This window comes from Pogona vitticeps, chromosome 3 (genome assembly GCF_051106095.1).
Source record: "Pogona vitticeps strain Pit_001003342236 chromosome 3, PviZW2.1, whole genome shotgun sequence".
Lineage (NCBI taxonomy): Eukaryota > Metazoa > Chordata > Lepidosauria > Squamata > Agamidae > Pogona > Pogona vitticeps.
Genome location: NC_135785.1, coordinates 236581132 through 236601940, shown reverse-complemented (window position 1 = coordinate 236601940; position 20809 = coordinate 236581132). Strand labels below are relative to the sequence as shown.

Genomic DNA, 20809 nt, shown 5'->3' with positions numbered 1-20809 from the left:
GATGGACCTCAACAGATGGGAAACCCTGACATCCCAGCGTTCAGCTTGGAGGCAGGCGGTGCATCATGGCCTCTCCCATTTTGAAGAGACACTTGTCCAGCAAAGACGCAAAGAGGTAGTCCTGAAACCAGCAAAATCAGGGAGCTGGGCAGGGGACAGGTTCTATTTGTCATCAGTGTGGAAGGGATTGTCACTCTCAAATTGGCCTTCCCAGCCACACTAGACCCTGTTCCAAGTCCTCCATGCAGAGCACGTTACCATAGGCTCTCAAGACTGAAGGATGCCTAATCCTAATCTAAGGTTTTTAAAGGCACATGAACACTTCCAGAATAAAAACTGCTTTAATTTAAGAAAACCTTTTAATATATTTTGGTAAAAATCCTGTTGCTCAGTGTAGGAAATTGAAACTTTGCTAAATTTGTTAGAGAATGGGTGGGGAGGGTTATATACATGCAAGATTTATATCACCACTCCAACCTGTACCTATCTCATTGCAAGACAACAAGCCAGGAGAAGCTCACCATAGAATTTTAGAATCATGAAGTTGGAAGGGGCCCAAAATCCATCAAGACTAACCCACTGCTCAGTGCAGAAATACAGATCAAAGGATATATTCCAGGTGGTTGTCTACATTTGTCTTCAATGCCTCCAGTGTTGGAGCACTCACCACTTCTTGAGGTAATTAGTTTCATTGCCATACTGCTCTAACAGTTAGTTTTTTCCTGATATCCAACCAAAATGTGCATTCCTTAATTGGAAAGAAGGGGTTGTTTTATCATGTTTTAATGGAATTTTATTACCCTGCCCGATGTTACTAAACAATAATTATATTTAAAAAAACCCAAAATGTGTATTCCTGTAACTTGAGCCTATTGTTGGGTGTCCTACACTTTGGGATGATTGAGAACTGCCTTTCAAGAATTTGAAAAGCCCTGTTATATCTCCCAAATCTTCTTTTCTCAAGGCTAAGTATGCTGAATTATTTCAGTATTTCCTCATAAGGCTTGATTTCCAGCCCCCTGATCATCCTTGTTGCCCTCCTTTGAACTTGTTCCAATTTGTCAGCATCCTTCTTGAAGTGCAGCATTTAGAACTGGACATAGCACACAACATGAGGCCCAGCCAATGCCAAATAAAGGGGGCAAGTACTGTACCTCGTGGGATTTGGAGACTATACTTCTGTTAATGCATCCTAAAATAGCATTTGCCTTTTTTGTAGCCACATCACACTGTTGGCTCATATTCAGCTTGTGATCTACGATGATTCCAAAATCCTTCTCACTAGCAGTATTGCTTAGCCAGGAATCCTCCATCTTATAACTATGTGTTTGGTTTCTTTTTCCTAGGTGCAATACTTTGCATTTATCTCTGTTAAATTTCATTCTGTTGTTTTCAGACCAGTGCTCAAACCTTCCCTGTTCCCTCTATGACTTTCAGATTTCCCAAAGCAAGTGCTATCTTTTAGTGGTTTAGGGACGTGGCTGCAGAGCCAGAGGCTAGGATAAGAGATCGGGTTTTTCATATTCATATATGAATATGACTATCTCCATGCAGCTGGGTTTAACGAGAGTCTAGCCCCGGGGACTTGACCTTTCCTTTAATCCAGCTGCGCCAGGATATTCCTATATGAACCCCCATCTCTAGTTAGGATTTTGATTGCTCACTGTGACAGGGGCTGTACTCAAGAATCCATAGGGCCCCTTCCAGCCCTGCAGTTTTAAGATTTTAAATACTTCAGTTAATTGGGGTTAGGGGCCAGTGAGATTTTAAAAAGTTTTAATGTAGTTTCCATTGTGTTCTTTTCTTCAGTATGGTATCTCTGTAACTATTTTAATTTATAAGTGATCAAGGCATTGATATGATGATTCTGGCATTGCCTCTCCAGAAGTATGTTGAGAGATGCTAGCAAATTATGAACAAAATAGGCAATATATGACTAGACCCATCCACTTCAGGCACCAACCCCATACATGACCGCAAAAAATCAAAGATGTTTTCTGTACACATCTCAAGCTCTAAATATTAAACCAGAACAGGACCGCCTTAACCTATGGAGAACAAAAACAACGCACCTGGCTGAATGGATAAATGCTGAAGAGTGTTTCCCACTAGGACAAGATTCATGCTGCAAGCCACTTAGTATTCAAAGCAAAGAAGGAAGATAAAGGAATAATGAAATAAAATGGATACAAGAAAATCTTTCTGTGACTGTGGAGGAACAAATACACAATACTTATGTCCATGCAATTTATGGCCCACTTGATATGCAAAAGAATATCTAGCAAAAGAAGATCCAACATATTGCTATTGAAGTGTTTATTTGTTTGACCTTTACCCTGCCCATCTGGCTGCTAAGGCCACCCTGAGTGGTTTATATCTTAAACAAATTGTGGCGTCCACCCTTGTGCTCCTTGCTTGACCTTCAAGCCTCAGAGCATACGAAGGTAAACTAACCTCACTCTTTTCACTTGCTGCCACCAGGTGATTTCTAAATCACCATTACTTCAGAAAGATTCAGGTCCACACTTCAAATTCTTTTAAATAAAACTTTGGTTTATTGATTACAGAGATTCATAAATATCTTCAGTAGCTAATCACCTTAAATTTCCCAAACTACACACTCTATTACTCTGTCTCTTTCTCTCTACACACTGACTCTTACATTTCTCTAACTGACTCTATCTCCCCAATGTCACTTCTGACTCCGCCTCTTATAGCATCTCTCTTGGCTGTGCCTCTCAGCAATATGAATATTCATAAACCATTACATAATACAAGAACCATAGATCTAATAAATGGAGAACGCTACAGACCTGCTCTCTTTCTGGCTCGGGGCTTCACCATCTCATTTGGGGAAAGGATAGGTAGTTTCCTCTCCTCCTTCCGACCCTCTCTGGATGCATCCCTCTTTAAGACATCAGAGCGGATGCCTTTTTCCACATGCTGTCCCACAGGTACTTTCTCATAATTGTTTTCCCTGTGTGGGAGAACACTATCATGAGTCACTTTAGGATTCTCAGATCTGTCAAGTGCAATTTTAAATGACTGGTTGCTTTTAAATGCACTGCACTTGTCATCTGATTCTGGTTCTTTATTCAGGGACATGTGAGGTAGGGGTCTGCTTGGCAACATTTTATGATCTAATTGTTCTGCCTCTGCCAAAAGCAATTTTCTCCCCTCTATAGTTCTGAGTTCTACTACTTCTCTTTCCTGGGCCTCATACAAGCTTTTTACTTTTCCAGGAGCATCTCCCAAGCTTGGCTCTGCCATCTCAAAGGACCTTTCTTTATGTAAAAGCTCCTTATCCAGGTAAGACCTTGCAGGGTATTCAGTGGGTGTACTAGTGTCTGTTTCAAATCAATCTACCAAACTAATCTCCTGCTGCTCCTGAGCCAAACTATTTTCATTTGAGGTTTTCAGAAGCATGAGATCAGCTACAGCAACACTCTTCAGCTTGGTAACCACGGAAACCTCACTCTGCAGGCTCCTCACTGGTACTATATCAATTTCAGCTGCAGAGGCTGATTCCTGGCCTCCTGGTGAGAGTGCAAGTGCAAAAGCACTCTTAGCATGCTCTGTTAACTGCAACCCATCTCCATATATCAGGTCCTTGTCAGTCACAGATTTCTCTGGGTGTTCAGGGTTTAGTGTAGTACCATCTTTCAAAGTACTGTACTATCTTCTATCTGTTCCTCAATACAGGAAGGAACATTGAGTATTTTCAAAATGCCCTCATCAGCCATTTTGGTTACTTCATGGTCCTTTTCTAAACTGGGGCATCCCTGGTTTGCTTCTAGGGTTTGGGAATCTATTTTTCCCTCAGAGGTGTCCACAGTTCCCAAGCAGTATACTTTCTTGATCTGGCCATTATTTTCCACATTTTTAGGTTTATTTTTTGTACAATTGTATTGTAAATGACCAGGCTTGCCGCTTTTGTAATCCCTTCTGTCATCCTGGGGAGATTCTTTAATTTTTGTCTCAAGATTCACTTGATTCTGAGGACTAGGCCATACTAATTTAGCTGAGGCACCACCCTGGCCTTCATTCCCTGTTGTTTTGCTGAGGCAATCTTCACCAAAGGGCTGCTTATTGTTGTCCCAACTCTGCCTGCCAAAATCTACCTCAGACTATACATCCATTTGAAAGAGCATCCGTTTAATTTCCAAATCTATTTGTCTTCTTTCCTGCTCAATTGCCCTTTGAATGACCTCTTGCTCAGCTTTTCCTCTCCTTTCTAATGTACTGATTCTCATTTTGTTCACTAATTCATTCAGTTTAAATTCAATTTGTAATCTCCATTTTCGAAAATCTAGGAGGCTTATAACACCTCTCCTCCCGGAGGCATCGTCCCCCTGAGCTTCATATTGCTAAACTATTTCTAAAGGGCTCCTCTTTTCGTGAGGTAAACTTTGGTCACTGTTTCCCTCCATTTCTTGAGGTAAAACCTCAGCCTCAGGATTCCCCCTTTTGGTGCGTTTGGGTGGCATATTTACTTCTGGGATGATTACTACAGAGTGTGTACTTATTTTTAAAGGACCTGTTTTTCTTACTTCCAGTTGCTAAAATATTTCTAATTCAAGCAAAGGCTTTCTCCTTTTTTCCCTCAGATCGGCTCTGACCCCTGGCTTCTGCTTTTTCACAAGTGCTCTCTACTCTTAAAGCCTTGAGCCTTAAGCAAGCCCCCTGGTCTTCAGATTCTGAGGTAACCACAAGGATTTTCTTTCAGAGTCGTTCCCTAACTTAGACCCCCAGATCTGGGTTCAGAAGCCCCCACTACTAAGCTTTTCCCAAAAGCTCTAGCGAGGAACCAAACTTCTTTGCCACAGACCTCTGTCTAAAAAGTTACCCTTGACTTAAGGAAAATTCTTTTTAAACTCAGGCTTGACTGGAACTCTTTGAGTTCAACACAGGCTTCACTTGATTTCTTTGAATCCCACCGCTGCAGACCAATTGTGGCATCCACCCTCGTGCCCCTTGCTTGACCTTCAAGCCTCAGAGCACACAAAGGTAAACTAACCTCACTCTTTTCACTTGCTGCCACCAGGTGATTTCTAAATCACCATTACTTCAGAAAGATTCAGGTCCACACTTCAAGTTCTTTTAAATAAAACTTTAGTTTATTGATTACAGAGATTCATAAATATCTTCAGTAGCTAATCACCTTAAATTTCCCAAACTACACTCTCTATTACTCTGTCTCTTTCTCTCTACACACTGACTCTTACATTTCTCTAACTGACTCTATCTCCCCAATGTCACTTCTGACTCCGCCTCTTATAGCACCTCTCTTGGCTCTGCCTCTCAGCAATATGAATATTCATTAACCATTACACAATACCACAAGAACCATATGTCTAATAAATGGAGAACACTACACAAATGTATCATCAAACCAGAATTTAAAACAGTAAACATGATTATAACATCAAAATGCAACACATACACACCAATAAGTAGTCTGTGTCTGCTCAAAAATGGTCTAATAATATTTTAATTTGTTTTAAAATTTACCTATATTTCATATACATCCATAATTTTAAAGTGTGCAACGCTCTGATACAAATAAACAGAGAGTGGTCAATGATGGAATGAGCATGTAGCTAATGATTTCAGCCATACAAATGAACATGCATGGAGCAGAATCTACCCTGCAAGTGTGGTCATATGACAGTTTCTTCAGAGAGCAAAAGGAAGCCCAGGCAAACCACACCCATAAAGAAAAATGTCTTTAAAAATTGCAGACAGTCTCTGGAAATCAATATTATTCCTTCCTTCCTTCCTTCCTTCCTTCCTTCCTTCCTTCCTTCCTTCCTTCCTTCCTTCCTTCCTACCTACCTACCTACCTACCTACCTACCTACCTACCTACCTACCTACCTACCTACCTACCTACCTACCTACCTACCTACCTACCTACCTACCACTCAGCTGGCAGCAAAGGCAACTCTGGGCAGTTTACAACAAATAACAAAAAACAACAAAGTAACAAAATAGCAAATAACAATGTCAATACATGGAGCGAAAATAAAAAATCAGAAACTGCAGTGAGGATAAAATTACAATACAATAGATACAATTGAAGACGTAGAAAAATACACAAACATTTCATCAATAGGAGGAAACTTTTAAGACAAAACAGTAAATGAGCTGTTCCCATGGAAAATAATAATAATTAAGGAACTCTCCGGCAATGGATGAGTAGGACTGACAATATTACCTCATAGCAACATAATTCAGTGTGGAACCACTACCACAGAATGGCTGAGAAAAAGCCTGGGGAGGTTTCCATTTTGAACTCTGAAACATTGCCAAAGTATTTTTTTACTTCAGCATTTTTTAAGAATCGAAGAACCGCTCTATGTTTCCTAAGGTAGGGTGGTTATCTGTTTTGCCCATAGGAAAGACGAGCATGAAAGATATAGCTTGGCACTCTTGAATATTCCCAGTCAAGTTCGCGTTATATAATCTACAAGAGCTCCTTTTACAGCAATAATTTAAATGACATCAACATTCTTAAGTACACAGTGAAAAATGCAATGAAATATGACAGATGTGGTTTCAAAAACAGAATTCTTTATTTATAAAATTGACAACATAGGCATCTTTTACATAACAGTACTTGGAATAATATTTTAGCATATTTTAAAAACAGTTTGGACTAATTCCAAAGGGATGGAAAACATGCTGCAATTCCAGGTTACATAAACATAAAGAGGCTATAGATTTTATAGTACAATCCACACAACAGGGGAAAATCAGATGCAGAAAAGAAAATTTTATATAGGATAGATTTGACCTCCCTCTGGCAGGAACAGTCAGCTATAATACATAGTTGGAGGCAAACAGACTGATTTAAGATCGCCCACAGATTCAGTTTTGCTAATTAGGAGCATCACTGGTGGTTTTGAAAGACAAGGGAAGCATTAATCCAGGAAACAGTGTTTATTATTTAAACTCTTTCTTCCATGTCTTGCAATAGCACCTCCTCCACCATGTCTGCTCTTGGGAGGGCTAGCTCTGCCACTAGACAGAATGAGGAAACCATTTGGGGATGAGGGGGCAACAGTAGTAGCCAAATAACTTTCCCCCCTGAGCGCAGTGGGGAATTGAACTCCCAACCTTTGGCCTTTCCTCCTTCTTAGAAGACAGTTCTGGGTGTGTCACCAGATCTATCCAGCACTTCCTAAATAATCCTCCTGTACTCAAGATGGTGGGGGATTCTAGTCTATTTGCCAATGAGTTTGAATTGCCATTCCAGTTACCATATTTTTCAGTGTATAAGATGATACTTTTTCCTAAAATCATTACACTAAAAACTGAGGTGCATCTTATACACGGAAGTAAGCTGAGGAGAGAACAAAACTGCCCGTACCTTGCATCTATAAACAGGCTGCCTCCAATCATGAGGCTTAGCTTCATACAGTCAGGAGACTTAGCTTTCTCTAGTCACGAGCCTTATGGAACATCAGCTGATGCTGGAAAAAAACAACTGGAACACACCTTGTTGGAGGTGGAGCCTGTAGGCTCAGATGCAATAGGGACTCATAATGTCCAAGTGTTCTGACCCCAGAGGCTGAATACTCAAAGCTAAGATTTCTTAATTTTGGGTTAGAAAAGCGGGGGATATCTTATACATGGGGTGTCTTATACACAGAAAAATATGGTAGTTTCTGTGAATGGAATATATGCCTGTATGTTATCTTGACCTCAGGCAGCTAATGTTTCGCTATTACACATATGCAGCCAATTTAAAACATCATCCATATTTTTTCTCTCCACTTGAAAATAGCAATTTAAACCGGAGATTATCTGAATTAGGGGAAAATATTGGGAGGGAAGTTATATCACTCCTTTCTGAGCACCACTTTCCTTGATATTATGTCTAAGCACACGTCATCCATGTCCAGTTCGGCCTCAAAGATTAAGACAACACATGGGGTGGGTGGAAAATAGGGGACTGGAGGTTAAAACACATGTATGGAGTTCAGATAAATAGAGAATTCCATTCTTGACATTATTTTTATTATTGTTCTGTTGTTGTATGCTGTCAAGCCAATTCTGACTCATAGTGACACTTTTCAGGGTGGATCTGCTCATGGGAGCCACAGTGAGGAATCGAACTCCCAACCTCAGGCTCTGCAACCAGATACATAACTCACTGAGCTATCCAGCCAGCTACCATTATTACTATCAAATAATAAGAATGAACCACACCATGCACCACCACCACCACCATAATTGCATGCCATCAAATCAATTCTGGCTTATCACAACTCTTTCCAGAGTGTTCTAGGCAGAGAGTACTCAGAAGTGGCTCACCATCTCTTTCTTCTGGGGGCATCTTGGCACTGTGCAACTTGCTGATGGCCACACAGGCTGGCTCTTCTCCTGGGATGAGCAGTGGCAGTCTCTGTGGCAAATTGCTGCTCTTTAACAACACGTTTGCTTGCATTCCTGGGCAATCGGGACTTCTTTAACAAGCAGCAATGGGCTGCTTAGACGTTATAAATTGGCAATAGGGTTCTAGCCACTGTCACATAAAAGAAATAATCAAGGACGAACAAATAGCGATTAAATTGTACTAAAGAAGAAGGTGACTTTTGTGGCCCTTAACACAGTTTCAGCACGAGGGAGCAGATGTTTCGTTCATGGCAAGGAATTTTGTCTCTATTATGTCTCTACCGTGAAGCACACTGCTCTTTCCAGGTTTTTTCCCCTAATACATTTGCAGCCCAGTCCTATGAATATTCACTAAGCTCAGCTGAGTTAGGTGCTAGCCTATGAATGTGAGGCTGCTGCAGAAAATGGGAACACCATGTCAAATTTCCTCTCCATTCTCCTTGATAAGTATTCCTGTTGAGGGACTCGGCATGCTACACAATCTGCAGCTGAGTGGTAGAACACATGCTTTGCAGAATGTCCTAGGTTCAATATCAAGAACGTCCAGGTAGTGACAGAAAATAATCATGTCTATTAAAAACATAATGAAATCACATTTGGTGGAGCGCCTGTAAATATTTCAGAATATTACACTGTGATGGATCAATTACTTACATCATTTGAATTTTTAAGGGGGAAAGTTCAGGACCCCAACTCTCCCTAGGCATTAAGCCACCCATTGGGGGTGTAGCCATTTGGCTTCTTATGTGGTAGTTTGTGCCTAAGAAGGTTTGTGCCTTGGCTCCCACACAATCATGATGGGGACTACATCAGAGAGGGGAAATGTACCTTTCCCCTGTGGCAGTCTAAATAAAACCTCCTTCCTCCACAATGTTTGTGGCCAGAAAAAGGGTCATGCTCTGCTTAGCACAGAATACCATCTGGATGCTAAACATGATTGGTTGCTGCTATTTCACCAGATATATGAAAGTGTACTTGGAAGTGAAGGACTGACTAGACATAAATCCCACAACAAACTGCAGATTTCATCAGTTTTCTCTCAAATATTTCACACACACACACACACCATGTATGGTGCAGACATCCCTCTACATGAAAATCCACACAGAGAAAATCAGATTAACTTATTCTACATATAGTCAACATGTCAGTAATTTTACTTTGCTACTCTCTGAAAAATATATTTTTTCTACTTCGCTATAATCCTTTGCTAAAAGGAGATGAAGAAAGGAATAGAAAATGTTGGAGTAAGATATCAGGGCTTAAGTTTTGGAAGTTGCTTCACTCCTGCTGTCTTTCTAATTGGTCCTTTCTTTGGGTCCAGTATTCTTTGATTTCTTGGAATATTATACTTTCCTCTGAAACAAAAAAAGAATGAACAGAGTTTTAAAAAATGCAATTATACATACCTCTATTGTTATAGAAACAGATTGCTTAGTAATGTTTATACCATACAAGGGCCTCCGTATCTGCAGGGTTTCAATTCCAGGACCCCACCCCTGCAGATGCTGAATAATGTGGATTACTGTATAGTGAATGACATTATAATATAGCATGGTCTCTGGCTCCCTCTAGTGACCAGTTCTGGGAACTTCATTGTTTGAAATATATATATATATGGATTTTCTTTTAATATCTTTGATATTTTCGGACCGTGGATAAGTGAATCAGTTGATAGTACTACCTTGACTGTGATGACTACTAGTTCTGCCTATAGCAAAATGCCACAACTCTATACAGCTGGATCTGGCATATTTCAGTCATTTGTTTTTTCATGGAGTAGGGACAGATTTCACATGGTTTTGTGGGGAAGGCAAATACTAACCTCCCCTCCCCCAATCAAATGTTTCTCTCATTGAATGACAATGATAATGTCTCCGAAGAGAAGCACTCAGAGGAAAAACCAGGCAGCTTCTGTTCTGGTCCAGCCACAGCTTAAACCAGGAGAAGAAATTGTTATTTTTTTTTTAATAGTTTAGTCTCCAGAGAATGGCCAGTGGTGTGAGCTGGTGGGAGCAGCAGTTCCTTAATATCTGGGGAATTACAATTTCCTTACACATCAGGTTTAAACCAACCTCCAGATGTTTGGGAGAACAGCTCCAATCATATCTAACATTTGGCCCTTATGGTCTGAGGGGCTAATAGTTACAGAAGCCAAAAACATCTGGAGCATGCCCAGTTGGGGGCAGCTGGTTTAAACAATAAAATAGAAGAAACAGAAAGGCAGTGAGAGGAACTTGTGCTTGCTATTATTAGCAGAGGAGAAGCATGCTGCATTAATAAGCAATTCTTTTCTTTCTGCTTGAAACCAACCAAATCTCCCTGTTTCTAAAACTGTACCCTCTAAACATTTCGTGATTGCTATTCTGGTGTGTATTTTTTTTCCTTTGCTTTGTTGCCAGTGTTAGATTATATAACATACAGTAGTTATTGAAATCCTGTGTCGTAGGAAGGATGCAGATTTTTTTTAAAATGTATAAGAGAGGATGTTACCAGTGAACAGCAGCACATCTGATTTAACGATAGTTATTCAAACAATCCATTTTATAATACTAGAATGATACAATTTACAGGAACATCTATTAGAATGTTGCACAAAATACAAGATGGTTATAGGCTAGAGAGTAACTGAGATACTGTATCAATTTATGATTAGAACAGACTGAAATTGTCTTCTGTGCCTCTAATTAAGAATTCTCTGCAGGAAATATTGAGAAGCAATTTTCCTTTCTGTGATCTTACATTTAAAATTGAGTAGATGACTAGCCATATTCTGTTGTTTTCGCAGTAAGCATTCTGTTTACAGAAAACGCAGACAGAGAACATATTGCATTATGTCCCGCTGTGATGCAATCCTCTGGGTCTGGCACTTGCAATTTGCTTCCTGCCGGGATAGGCAACTTCTAGGTACAGTGGTGCCTCGCTTGATGACGTTAATTCATTCCAGCGAAATCACTGTAGAGCGAAAACGTCATCAAGCGAAATTAAAAAACTATTGAAACACATTGAAAACAATTCAATGCGTTCCAATGGGTGAAATACCTGCTCGTCCAGCGAAGATCCTCCATACGGTGGCCATTTTCTGGTGCCTGTAATGCGAGGAATCCATCTCTAACACAGTGGGGAGCCATTTTCTACAGCTGGTGGCCATTTTGCAACCCGAAAACCAGCTGTTTGCTGATCGTCGTAAAGCGAAAAATCGGTTCCCGAAACAGGGAACCGATCAATGTTAAGCGAAATTCCCCCATCTAATCATTGTTTTGCGATCGCAAAAGTGATTGCAAAAACTTCAACATTAAGCGGATTCGTCATCTAGCGCGGTAATCGTCCAGTGGGGCACCACTGTAGATGGCTCTACTGTAGGGTTGGAACAAGAGCTTGGGAGTTCATTACTCCACTGTGGCTCTCTGGAGATGACCTGTGGGGCCTTGGGCAAGCTGCCCGGCTTGAGAGTGACACCAGAAGAAGGGACTGGTATACCACTTCTCAGTATTAGGAAGGATTGTCAGAAGTCAGAACTGACTTGATAGCACATACCCATGATTATTAAGGCAGCTTTTAGGGCCTCAGGACCTGAACACACCCACCTCCAGACCACGAAAGGCGGCCCTCATGCCTTCTTCTCCAAAAATATTTGTCTTTAAAAATGTTTTTATACAAAAATAATTTTTAAAAGCCTCCTTGGGACCTCTAATAGTAAAATATTTCAGGTGGAATGGAGGACCCAGTGGTGCTAAGGGCAAAAATCCCCCCCAATCCCTAGAAAGTGCAAGGGAATCTTTTGAACAAAACAAAACATTAAAATTGAGGGGTTAAGGGGAAGAGGTGCTGGAAGGCTTGTATTTGTACCCATGAGGCTGAATAGGAACCACAAGTTATAGATGGAACAACAACCTGATCAATTTTGGTCAGATGGGAGGCCCTGTATGTTTAATTCTGTCAGTCAACCTAGCAGCACTCGTGGTGACAGGAAAGTCCTAGAGCAGTGATTCCCAACCTTGGGTAACCCAGGTGTCCTTGGACTGCAATCCCCAGAAACCCCAGCCAGCACAGCTGGTGGTGAAGGGTTCTGAGAGTTGCTGTGCAAAAACACCTGGGTTACCCAAGGTTGAAATCTTCATCCCTAAAGTCTCTGGTGGTTTGGTGGGGATTTGAGATGGGTTTCTCACTTTATGCTCGTTGCAGAAATAAAGACCCCACCCTACTATTTTCTGTCCTAAAGCAAGGTCACATTCTTCCTGCCTAACTTATCTCACAGAGTTTCCATGAGACAGAGGATTACAGATAGTGCCCTGACCTCTTTGTAGGTAATTCAGCTCAACTCCCATAAACCTGAACAGGAAGATGATTAAATTTTCCTCTCTAACCTACATTAACCATATTATCTTCCATTGTGCCAACAAGCACTGATAGTCCTAGTAAGTCAAACTAGGAAAAGAGTCTCATTTCACTTGTCTTGTTAACTGAAGAAGGAACCAAGGCAGTAACTTCCAGGCTAAGTCTAGTAAAGTTGGCACTGAATTACAGCATGGGAGAAGCAGTTGTACAAACAGCTGTGGAAGAAGCTGTGCAACTGATTGCACAGTCGCTCAAGCAGCCAATTTCATTATCAGCTGCACAAGTGTCTGTGCAACAAAAATCATACTTTGCAGCCTTACACTAACACTGTAAACATGCAACTGCCAACACAACACGTTTTGATCCAGTTCAATGACATCACTGGATAAAGGCGGAGCTGTACTAATTCATTGTTATAAGAACAGTCACATAGGTTGAAATCCCTATATGCAATTTCATTTATTAGATTGAAAATAATTAGCTGAAATATCAGCCCTTACGTTTTTCAGGGCCTCTCTTCCCACTATAACTGCCAAACACTCAAGATAGCCTAACAGAGACTACTTGCCCCTTAGCTGCCATTGAGCACAACGACAAATTTGTAATGAGGCTAGTTAAAGAGCAGTATAATTCCCCCCCCCACTCCCCGAAAAATGTGCATAACATTTCAATGTGCCAGTGACTGCAAATTCAAAATCAGGGGGTGGTAGCTGACAGAACAATGAACTGTGTGGGAGACAGACAACGAAAAGTGAATCATTCTGGAAATCTTCCTGCTTCTGTCCTTGAGTTAGTTCTAATTGGCTAGAGGAATTGTCCACTTTATATAACCTTCACAGAAAGCCAGACTGAAAGACATTTTGATGCCTGTGGAAAAGGAGAAACTGGCACACACACACAAATCGACATTTTATATACATAAACAGGCTGGAATGGCAGCTGAATTTTATTCCAAAGCCGTCAATGAGACAGTATCCTCTGCTCCCCCCCCCCCCGGCCAGATTAATCTTTCTGATTTTGTGAACTGGTCTACAAAATCAAAATACTGGAAATTTAACAGAACGATGACAGCTGCTCTAAATTCACATGGACAACTACAGAGAAACAGAACATTTCCCAGAGAACTGAGCAGAAACAGTAATTAAAAGCCAAGCAGAGAGTGTTCACTGAAAAAACAGTACTCAAAATTCATAGGCTCTCACCTCAATGGGAATCCAAACCAACTAAGAGTCAAAGTCTAGGGTAGTCTAAAGGAGATTTTGTTTTGGTTTTCCATGAAACAGGTGTGATGAGATGGGTTTTTGAGTTAAAATCTTTTAAGGAATATGGGTTTTGTAATTAAGAAATGAGCAAGAGAGGTTCCATCTTGTTTCTTTGTATAAAGTATCTTTGCTATGCTGACAGGTTGTTTTCTTGGCGAGCGGAGAGAATGTTATTCTGATAGCCTGAGAAAAGGACTCGGTGTGATTAGATGGGAATTGTTGTGACTTTCTGCGAAACCACAGTAAACCCAAATAACATCTGGTGTTTATGGGAAAGAAGTCATGTGGTGCGACAGGACTGTTTGCCTAGTAACGAACTCTGATTGGATGACATCGTGGGAAGGTGCGATAAGCCCTTGCCAGTTACTCTTGAAAAAGGAACTTTTTCCCTATGGACATGGTCTTTCAAGACCGACTCTTCATTCATTCGTGACACATGGGACTAACCTTTACTATACTGGATTACCCTTGGACTTATGGGCTTTTCCCTAAGGACTATGCATGGACTATTTTCTATGGACTGTTACCTAGGGAATACCCTTTATGAACTCCTTTTCTTGAAATACTTCTTATGGACTATACTCTTGGACTTTTCTAAGGATAATGGGACTTTTACTGGATTTTTCTTTTTAGTACAGGATTTTTGTTCTATAGTATCACTGAGGACTATAGCCTTTTTATAACCTACTTGGATTATTTTGTTTTTACTAATGAATTACTGGACTGGAACTGTTTTTATTCTTTTTAATGGCTTTTTGTGTTTTTGTAAGGTTTTTGAACACTTTTCTATTTTTCATGTTTTCTTTGCCTCACTACATCTTTGTAACTAACCAGCACAATGCTAGTTTATTTGCTTTGGTTTAGTTTGATTTTGATACCTAGTAACATGCTTATTCTTTAATAAATTAAAGATTATAAAACTCAGTTGGTTTTCTGAACAGTACACTTGTCATAGGGTCATCTGAGAGTGCCGCCTCGGCCTAGCTTACTTAGAGTCCTGCCTGTGGTGCAAGATAAGTCTCAGAACTACAAAGCCCACATGGTTTTATTTCAGCAATAGAGAAAGGGCACAAGGGCATCTTATGTGGGCAGACTTGTAAGAGGGAGTGTTGTAGCATGGCTAGCTGAGTTTGGACTCACTCAGCCCACTTTAGCATGTGCAAACTCCTGATTGCTCTCTGTTTTCGAACCCGTGTTTGCTGACAACAGGTGCCACATCTTATGGGTGTTCCATTTAGAACCGGGGGGGGAAGTGTAACAAAAGTAATGTATGTGGTTTGCAATTGTGACTTCTTTTCCTTGTATTCAACATTTTTCTTAGCATGCCATAAACAGTTCTCGAGACACTGGTCATGCGTTTTAAATACAGTTACAGTGTTATACAAAAGGAGTTCAATGGTTCTAGCACTGCTGTAAAATATTTGTACAGTGGTGCCTCACTTAACGGTGATAATCCGTTCCAGGAAAATCACCGTTAAGCAAAAACATCGTAAAGCGGGGAAAAAACCAAATTGAAACGCATTGAAACCCCTTCAGTACGTTCCAATGGGGTCAAAACTCACCGTCCAGCGAAGATCCTCCATAGGGCAGCCGTTTTTGCTGCCTGTCTTGTGAGGAATCCGTCCCAGAAAACAGTGGGTAGCCATTTTGTTTACCCGGTGGCCATTTTGAAACCACCGATCAGCTGTTTTTAAATCATCGTTTTGCGAAAAATTGGTTCCCGAAGCAGGAAACTGATCATCGCAAAGCGAAATAAAACCATTTAGACCATCGTATTGCGATCACAATTGCGATAGCAAAAAGATCATCATAATGCGGTTTCGTCATAATGCGGGGCAATCGTAAAGCGAGGCACGACTGTATTCCTAGGCTGAAATGACAATCTTCCAAACAAACAATGAGTTAATAAGGCCTAAAACAGTAGTCTCAGCATATCAGCTGAATTGATCTATACATACTTTTGTTTTAATATAACTGTTTATTTAACTGAAAAACAACAACGACCAAAAAGTAATTGATTAACAAGCCTTTTATCACCAGCCAAACTATGGAGGTTATTATAATAATGAGATAGTTGGGTTTGTTTTTCCCTAATGAGATATTTTCTTCTACTCCTATAGTCAATTGTTAATTGAACTTTTTTTTCTAAATTAAGACTTGGCACAGTTCAGACTACTTTACCGAAGTTTTGCACAGTCTGTCCCCTCAAATTCATAGGCTCACTGTTCATTGTGAACATTTAATAACTTGGAAAGGTTTTTGCTGCACCTGTATAATTAAAAAATCGAGTCTGACTTTTAGAAATCTATTCAAGGCAATTAGAAGGTGGCGTCATGCCATCTTAAAATTATCCATCTTATTATATAAAAGAGAACTGTACTATCTCTAAAATATTAAAGATCAGGTAGAAATTGTTGCTCAGATATTTTGATGGAGGAAAGCAGGGGAGGGAATTGAAGAATATGTACATCTTTTTTAAAAAAAGACCTCAACTATATTGATGGCACAGAGTCCAGAGCTACTGAACGAGACCTGCAGGGCCAAAGAATTTCCTGGCTTCCTTTATAATTTAGATTCATAGACATTGTGTGTGCTTTAATCAGAGTAAGTCACTTTGCAGTCGGGCATGACCCTGTACAGAATTCCACATTTTTTCAGCTGAGTAAGTATCGTTCACCAGGCTTTGGAAAGACCGGACATGACCTGCATATATACATGGGGAAGTCCCAAGCCCTCAGGTCCACTGACAATGTCTCTACCTGGAATGCCAATCAGGGAGAGAAAGACCAACATGATCAGTGCCACTTGCAAAGATGAAGCATATGCACACAGTATACAACCACAGGGAATCCTGTCTTATGGAAATGGCTGCCGTACTGTTTTGGATAGGGCTGGGATCAACGTACCTGTAATTTTCAGCCCTGCTGGATGGGGCTCGGCCTCTCTCATGTGACTCTGCCCCTACGCATATGTAAGACTCCACCCCCTCCTGCACACTGGGTTCCATCACAGCTGAAACCTAATGCGATTGCTGTATGGAGGAGGAAGACAGCTGCATGGAGGGGATCACATTCATGTCCATGCACACCCAGCTTAGTGTGGAAACCTTGGCTTGGATTAACAGTTGGATGCTGACACTAAATTTATAATAATTTCATATGCTCTCAAGTCAATTCTGAGCTTGTCCAAGACCACACAAGCTGGCTCTATTCACAGGAAGGAGACTGGGGAATCAAACTCCCAAACTCTGGCTCCACAGCCAAGATACCTAAGCCACTGAGCTATCCAGCTCAGGAAAAGTTATAGGCTTGGATTCAAGCTATGGCCACAGCTCCAAAGCAGAGGGAGAATTAGACTGTAGTCTGATTAACAAAACATAGGGATAGAGTTTGTTTTCTTCCAGGAGAGGCATTGGTTCAATCATCCATTGAGAAATTAAGCTCCCTGAGTAACACTAGAACAATATCTATCAATGCATCCTATCTTCCAGAACACTGAGATCATAAAATGATACATTTTAATAAAGTTGCAATCTCCATGAAAGAGCTATATATATATATATATTTAAAAAAAATACATGAAACAAAAATTATTAATGTTATTTACCTGAGACGTTGATTTTCCCTTTTCATTTCCACTCCATCCATCTTCTGCTCCTCTAATGATTTCAGAGATCCTGATATCTCAAAAGTAAAAACATGTCAATTCCTGAATCTACCAAAGCTTGGCACATTACTCTAAAAAAGTAACACATTAGCATTAGTAGAGTGTTTGAAAAGCAATACATTACTAATTACATGTTTCTTTACAAGTAATACTTTATTATCGTGTTATTAATGTTCTGGTTTGAGCAATATCTTTATTGTACCTCCAAAAGGTTAGAGACAAGGAAGTGCCTCAGTGAGTAGGGTGACAGCAGATTGCCTACAGGATTTGGCCAGTCGTGATGCCCATTGTATTTGAATACAGATTGCTAGTGAAGCAAAATGGAGTCTGAGGGTTCAACTTGAGACCAGCTTCTACTACCAGAAAAAGAAGCCCATCCATGAGACTGCACTTCAGTAAGGATACTATCTCCTCCAACTACCAGATAACTACCAATTTAGCTTTAATTGATTTTTTTAAATCTAGCAAGCTACCTATATTTGATTTACTATTTTGCTTATGTAATAACTATGGTCTTATTCCCTATGTGTCTGTTCTAGGTCCATGAACAGATCAGTAGGAAGCCCCAGTCAGTCTTTATGTCTGCATAAGTAAGGCAGACTATAATCTGACACTAAGACATGTTTCCCTCAAGCAAAATCCGCAGATTTACCTTGCCAGCAGTCTACATTCAGGGAAAAGAGGCATCACATCTGATCCACTTTTTTGGACTATCTACTGACTCCCTTAACCCCAAATTTTATGTCTCCTTTGTCTGAGGGAGAGTTCTAGCCAACTTCAAAGCTCACCTCGTTTGCATTTTTTAGCAATCTAACAGACACATTACTCAACCAAGAACTTTAACAAGGATCTGCACACAAATATGTGTTATGTTTCTGTGACATCTGGCTCAACCTAACTTATTATTATAGTGAGTACCTGGCTGGTAGTTTGAGAAGCACTCTGTACAGAGCCTAATGACCAGAGAGACTACTAGTCTCCTAATCACTTGCACTGCCCATGGAGTTTAGCCACTCCCTCCTATTTCCCTCTTCTTCAGGATAACAGCTATCACACATGTGTGTTCTGAAACTCCTCAAAAGACTTGGGAGTTTTGACTACAGCTATCAGAATTCTGGCTTGGAAAATTATTGGCAAATTCTGAGACCTATAGAGAAGGAAAGAAACCAAAAGTCCCATGGCTAATGATAAATGTTTTTTAAAAATCTGAAAAGATTTGAGAAATCAAGGGGATACTGTGCTTAAGCTGCTTTTAATTTATAACACATATCTCAATCACATAATTAGACTAGTTCCAGATAGTCTAATAAGGGCAACTATAAACTGTTTGTAGAGTTGATGGGGTGGAGTGAGCACAGGAAGGATTTATTTAGATCTCAACAGCCACAACAACTAATCTTGATTAATACATTCACCCCCATGTAAAGCCCCCCCCCCAACATCTCAATATTGAAGTGCCAAGAGTAAAAGGGGTTCTAAAAATGACTTTTGGTCATGAAATGCCACCTAGAACAGGAAATTAGGGCATTTAAATAAAAAGGTTTTTGAAAACAGACTCGTCTCTCCTATTTCCTGCCCTATCATCCATTTCTACTTTCCTTCCTCCACTGTGCATGACTACATTCCCAAACTGTGTGCCCTCCAGGTGTGGCAGGCTGGGTTGGGATGATGGGAACTGCAACCCAAATACCTGGAGGGGGGGCAGAAGACTGGGAAAAGATGGTGTTGTATGTGCTGTGAAACAGAACTGCCCCAAATCTTCTAGCAAGAAGAATTGTTCATCAGCAATGGCACCTCATTCCAGAATGACATATAATTACACAAAGTGAGCCATTTAGGTACCACTTAAATACATGGAAACACTGCTAATTACAGCCTTCCCTTTTCCCTGTACTGGTACACAGTGATCAGAATGACAATTGTTTGTTTGTAGCAGAGAAAAATATCAAGTCAAGTCCCTACTTTACATTATTTAAGGAACAGTGTCCTTAAAAACAACACAAGGAGCCTGAGAAAATATCTTCCTCAAAATATATATTTTACACTCTAGACGCTGTATATATTTATTTATTATTCATAGCATCCTGGCTAATTTACACAAGAGGATATTTGCTAAGGTACTTCCCACTGAGCTGTAGCTCTGTAATGTTGGCATACGTTTTGTCCACAGAAAACCCCCAATTATAAGAAAAAACTGAGAATTGAGTGTTAGACATTTCTTCTACCCAAAAAGAATATCTCAAGAAACTGTATAGCACTTTCCTAATACTTGAAAGACAGTCATACAGAGAAGGGGCAGGATCTGTTCTCATTCATCCCAGGATGCAGGACACATAATAATGGGCTTGTTATAGGAAGCCAAATTTAGGCTGAATATCAGGAAAAAGTTCTTAACTGTTAGAGCAGCATAACAATGAAACCAATTATCTCTGGAGGTGGTGAGTGCTCCAATGCTGGAGGCATTCAAGAGAAAACTGGGACAACCCTCTGTCAGATCTGCTTTGATTTAGATTCCTGCACTAGAATTGAACTTGATGACCTTAAAGGCTCCTTCCAACTCAATTATTCTATGATTCTATGGTTCTAAGGAGCTAAGATATGGCTTGCCTTTATTCTGTGTGTTCTTAAAGACAATACATTAAAAATACAGTGGTGCCCCGCATAGCGACGTTAATCCGTTCCAGGATTAACGTCGCTATCCGGATTCTTTGCTATGCGGGAGGGGAAAACCCATAGGAACGCATTAAACTCCGTTTAATCCGTTCCTATTGGGGGAAAACTCACCGGTAAGCGAAGAATCCCGATCTGGCCGCCATTTTCGCCGCCTCGATAAGCAAGGCGCGAAAACACTGCGGGCGGCCATTTTCCCCCAGCTGGGCGGTGCTTGCTTCGGCTGTGGACGCCTCCCTGCAGGTTGCGCCGCCCAGCTGGGGGGAGAAGGTTCAGAGCCCCCGCGGTGGACGCTTCCCCGGAGGTTGCTCTGAAGCCAGGCTTCAGAGCAACCTCCGGCGAAGCGTCCACCGTGGGCGCCCTGAACCTTCGCTGCCTTCTCCCCCCAGCTGGGCAGGGCTTGCCTCCGAGCGCCGGCAGTGGACGCTTTCCCGGAGGTTGCTTTGAAGGCTGCGCCTCCCAGCTGGGCTGCGCT

At 40.8% G+C, this 20809-nt stretch overlaps 1 protein-coding gene and 1 long non-coding RNA gene across 4 annotated transcripts in view; one reads left to right on the top strand and one right to left on the bottom strand.

Annotated features, from left to right (window-relative positions):
• Window positions 1-6551: 6551 nt before the first annotated feature.
• The window catches only part of CCDC169 (coiled-coil domain containing 169), a 33332-nt gene continuing 19074 nt past the window's right edge, over window positions 6552-20809 (bottom strand). For 2 of the 3 annotated variants that reach the window (XM_020783840.3, XM_020783841.3), the window contains 2 exons: window positions 17605-17681; window positions 6552-9756 (listed from right to left, as the gene is read on the bottom strand). In XM_020783840.3, coding sequence (XP_020639499.3) covers window positions 9654-9756; window positions 17605-17681 — 180 coding nt within the window. In that variant the 3' untranslated portion in view covers window positions 6552-9653. Of the gene's footprint in view, window positions 9757-15560; window positions 16758-17604; window positions 17682-20809 lie in introns of all 3 variants that reach the window. The other variant, XR_012085018.2, reaches the window with a different exon arrangement.
• On the top strand, window positions 11313-19546 carry LOC144588038 (uncharacterized). Its single transcript, XR_013543346.1, has 2 exons — window positions 11313-14019; window positions 15208-19546. It is a non-coding gene; the product is annotated as an uncharacterized LOC144588038 (long non-coding RNA).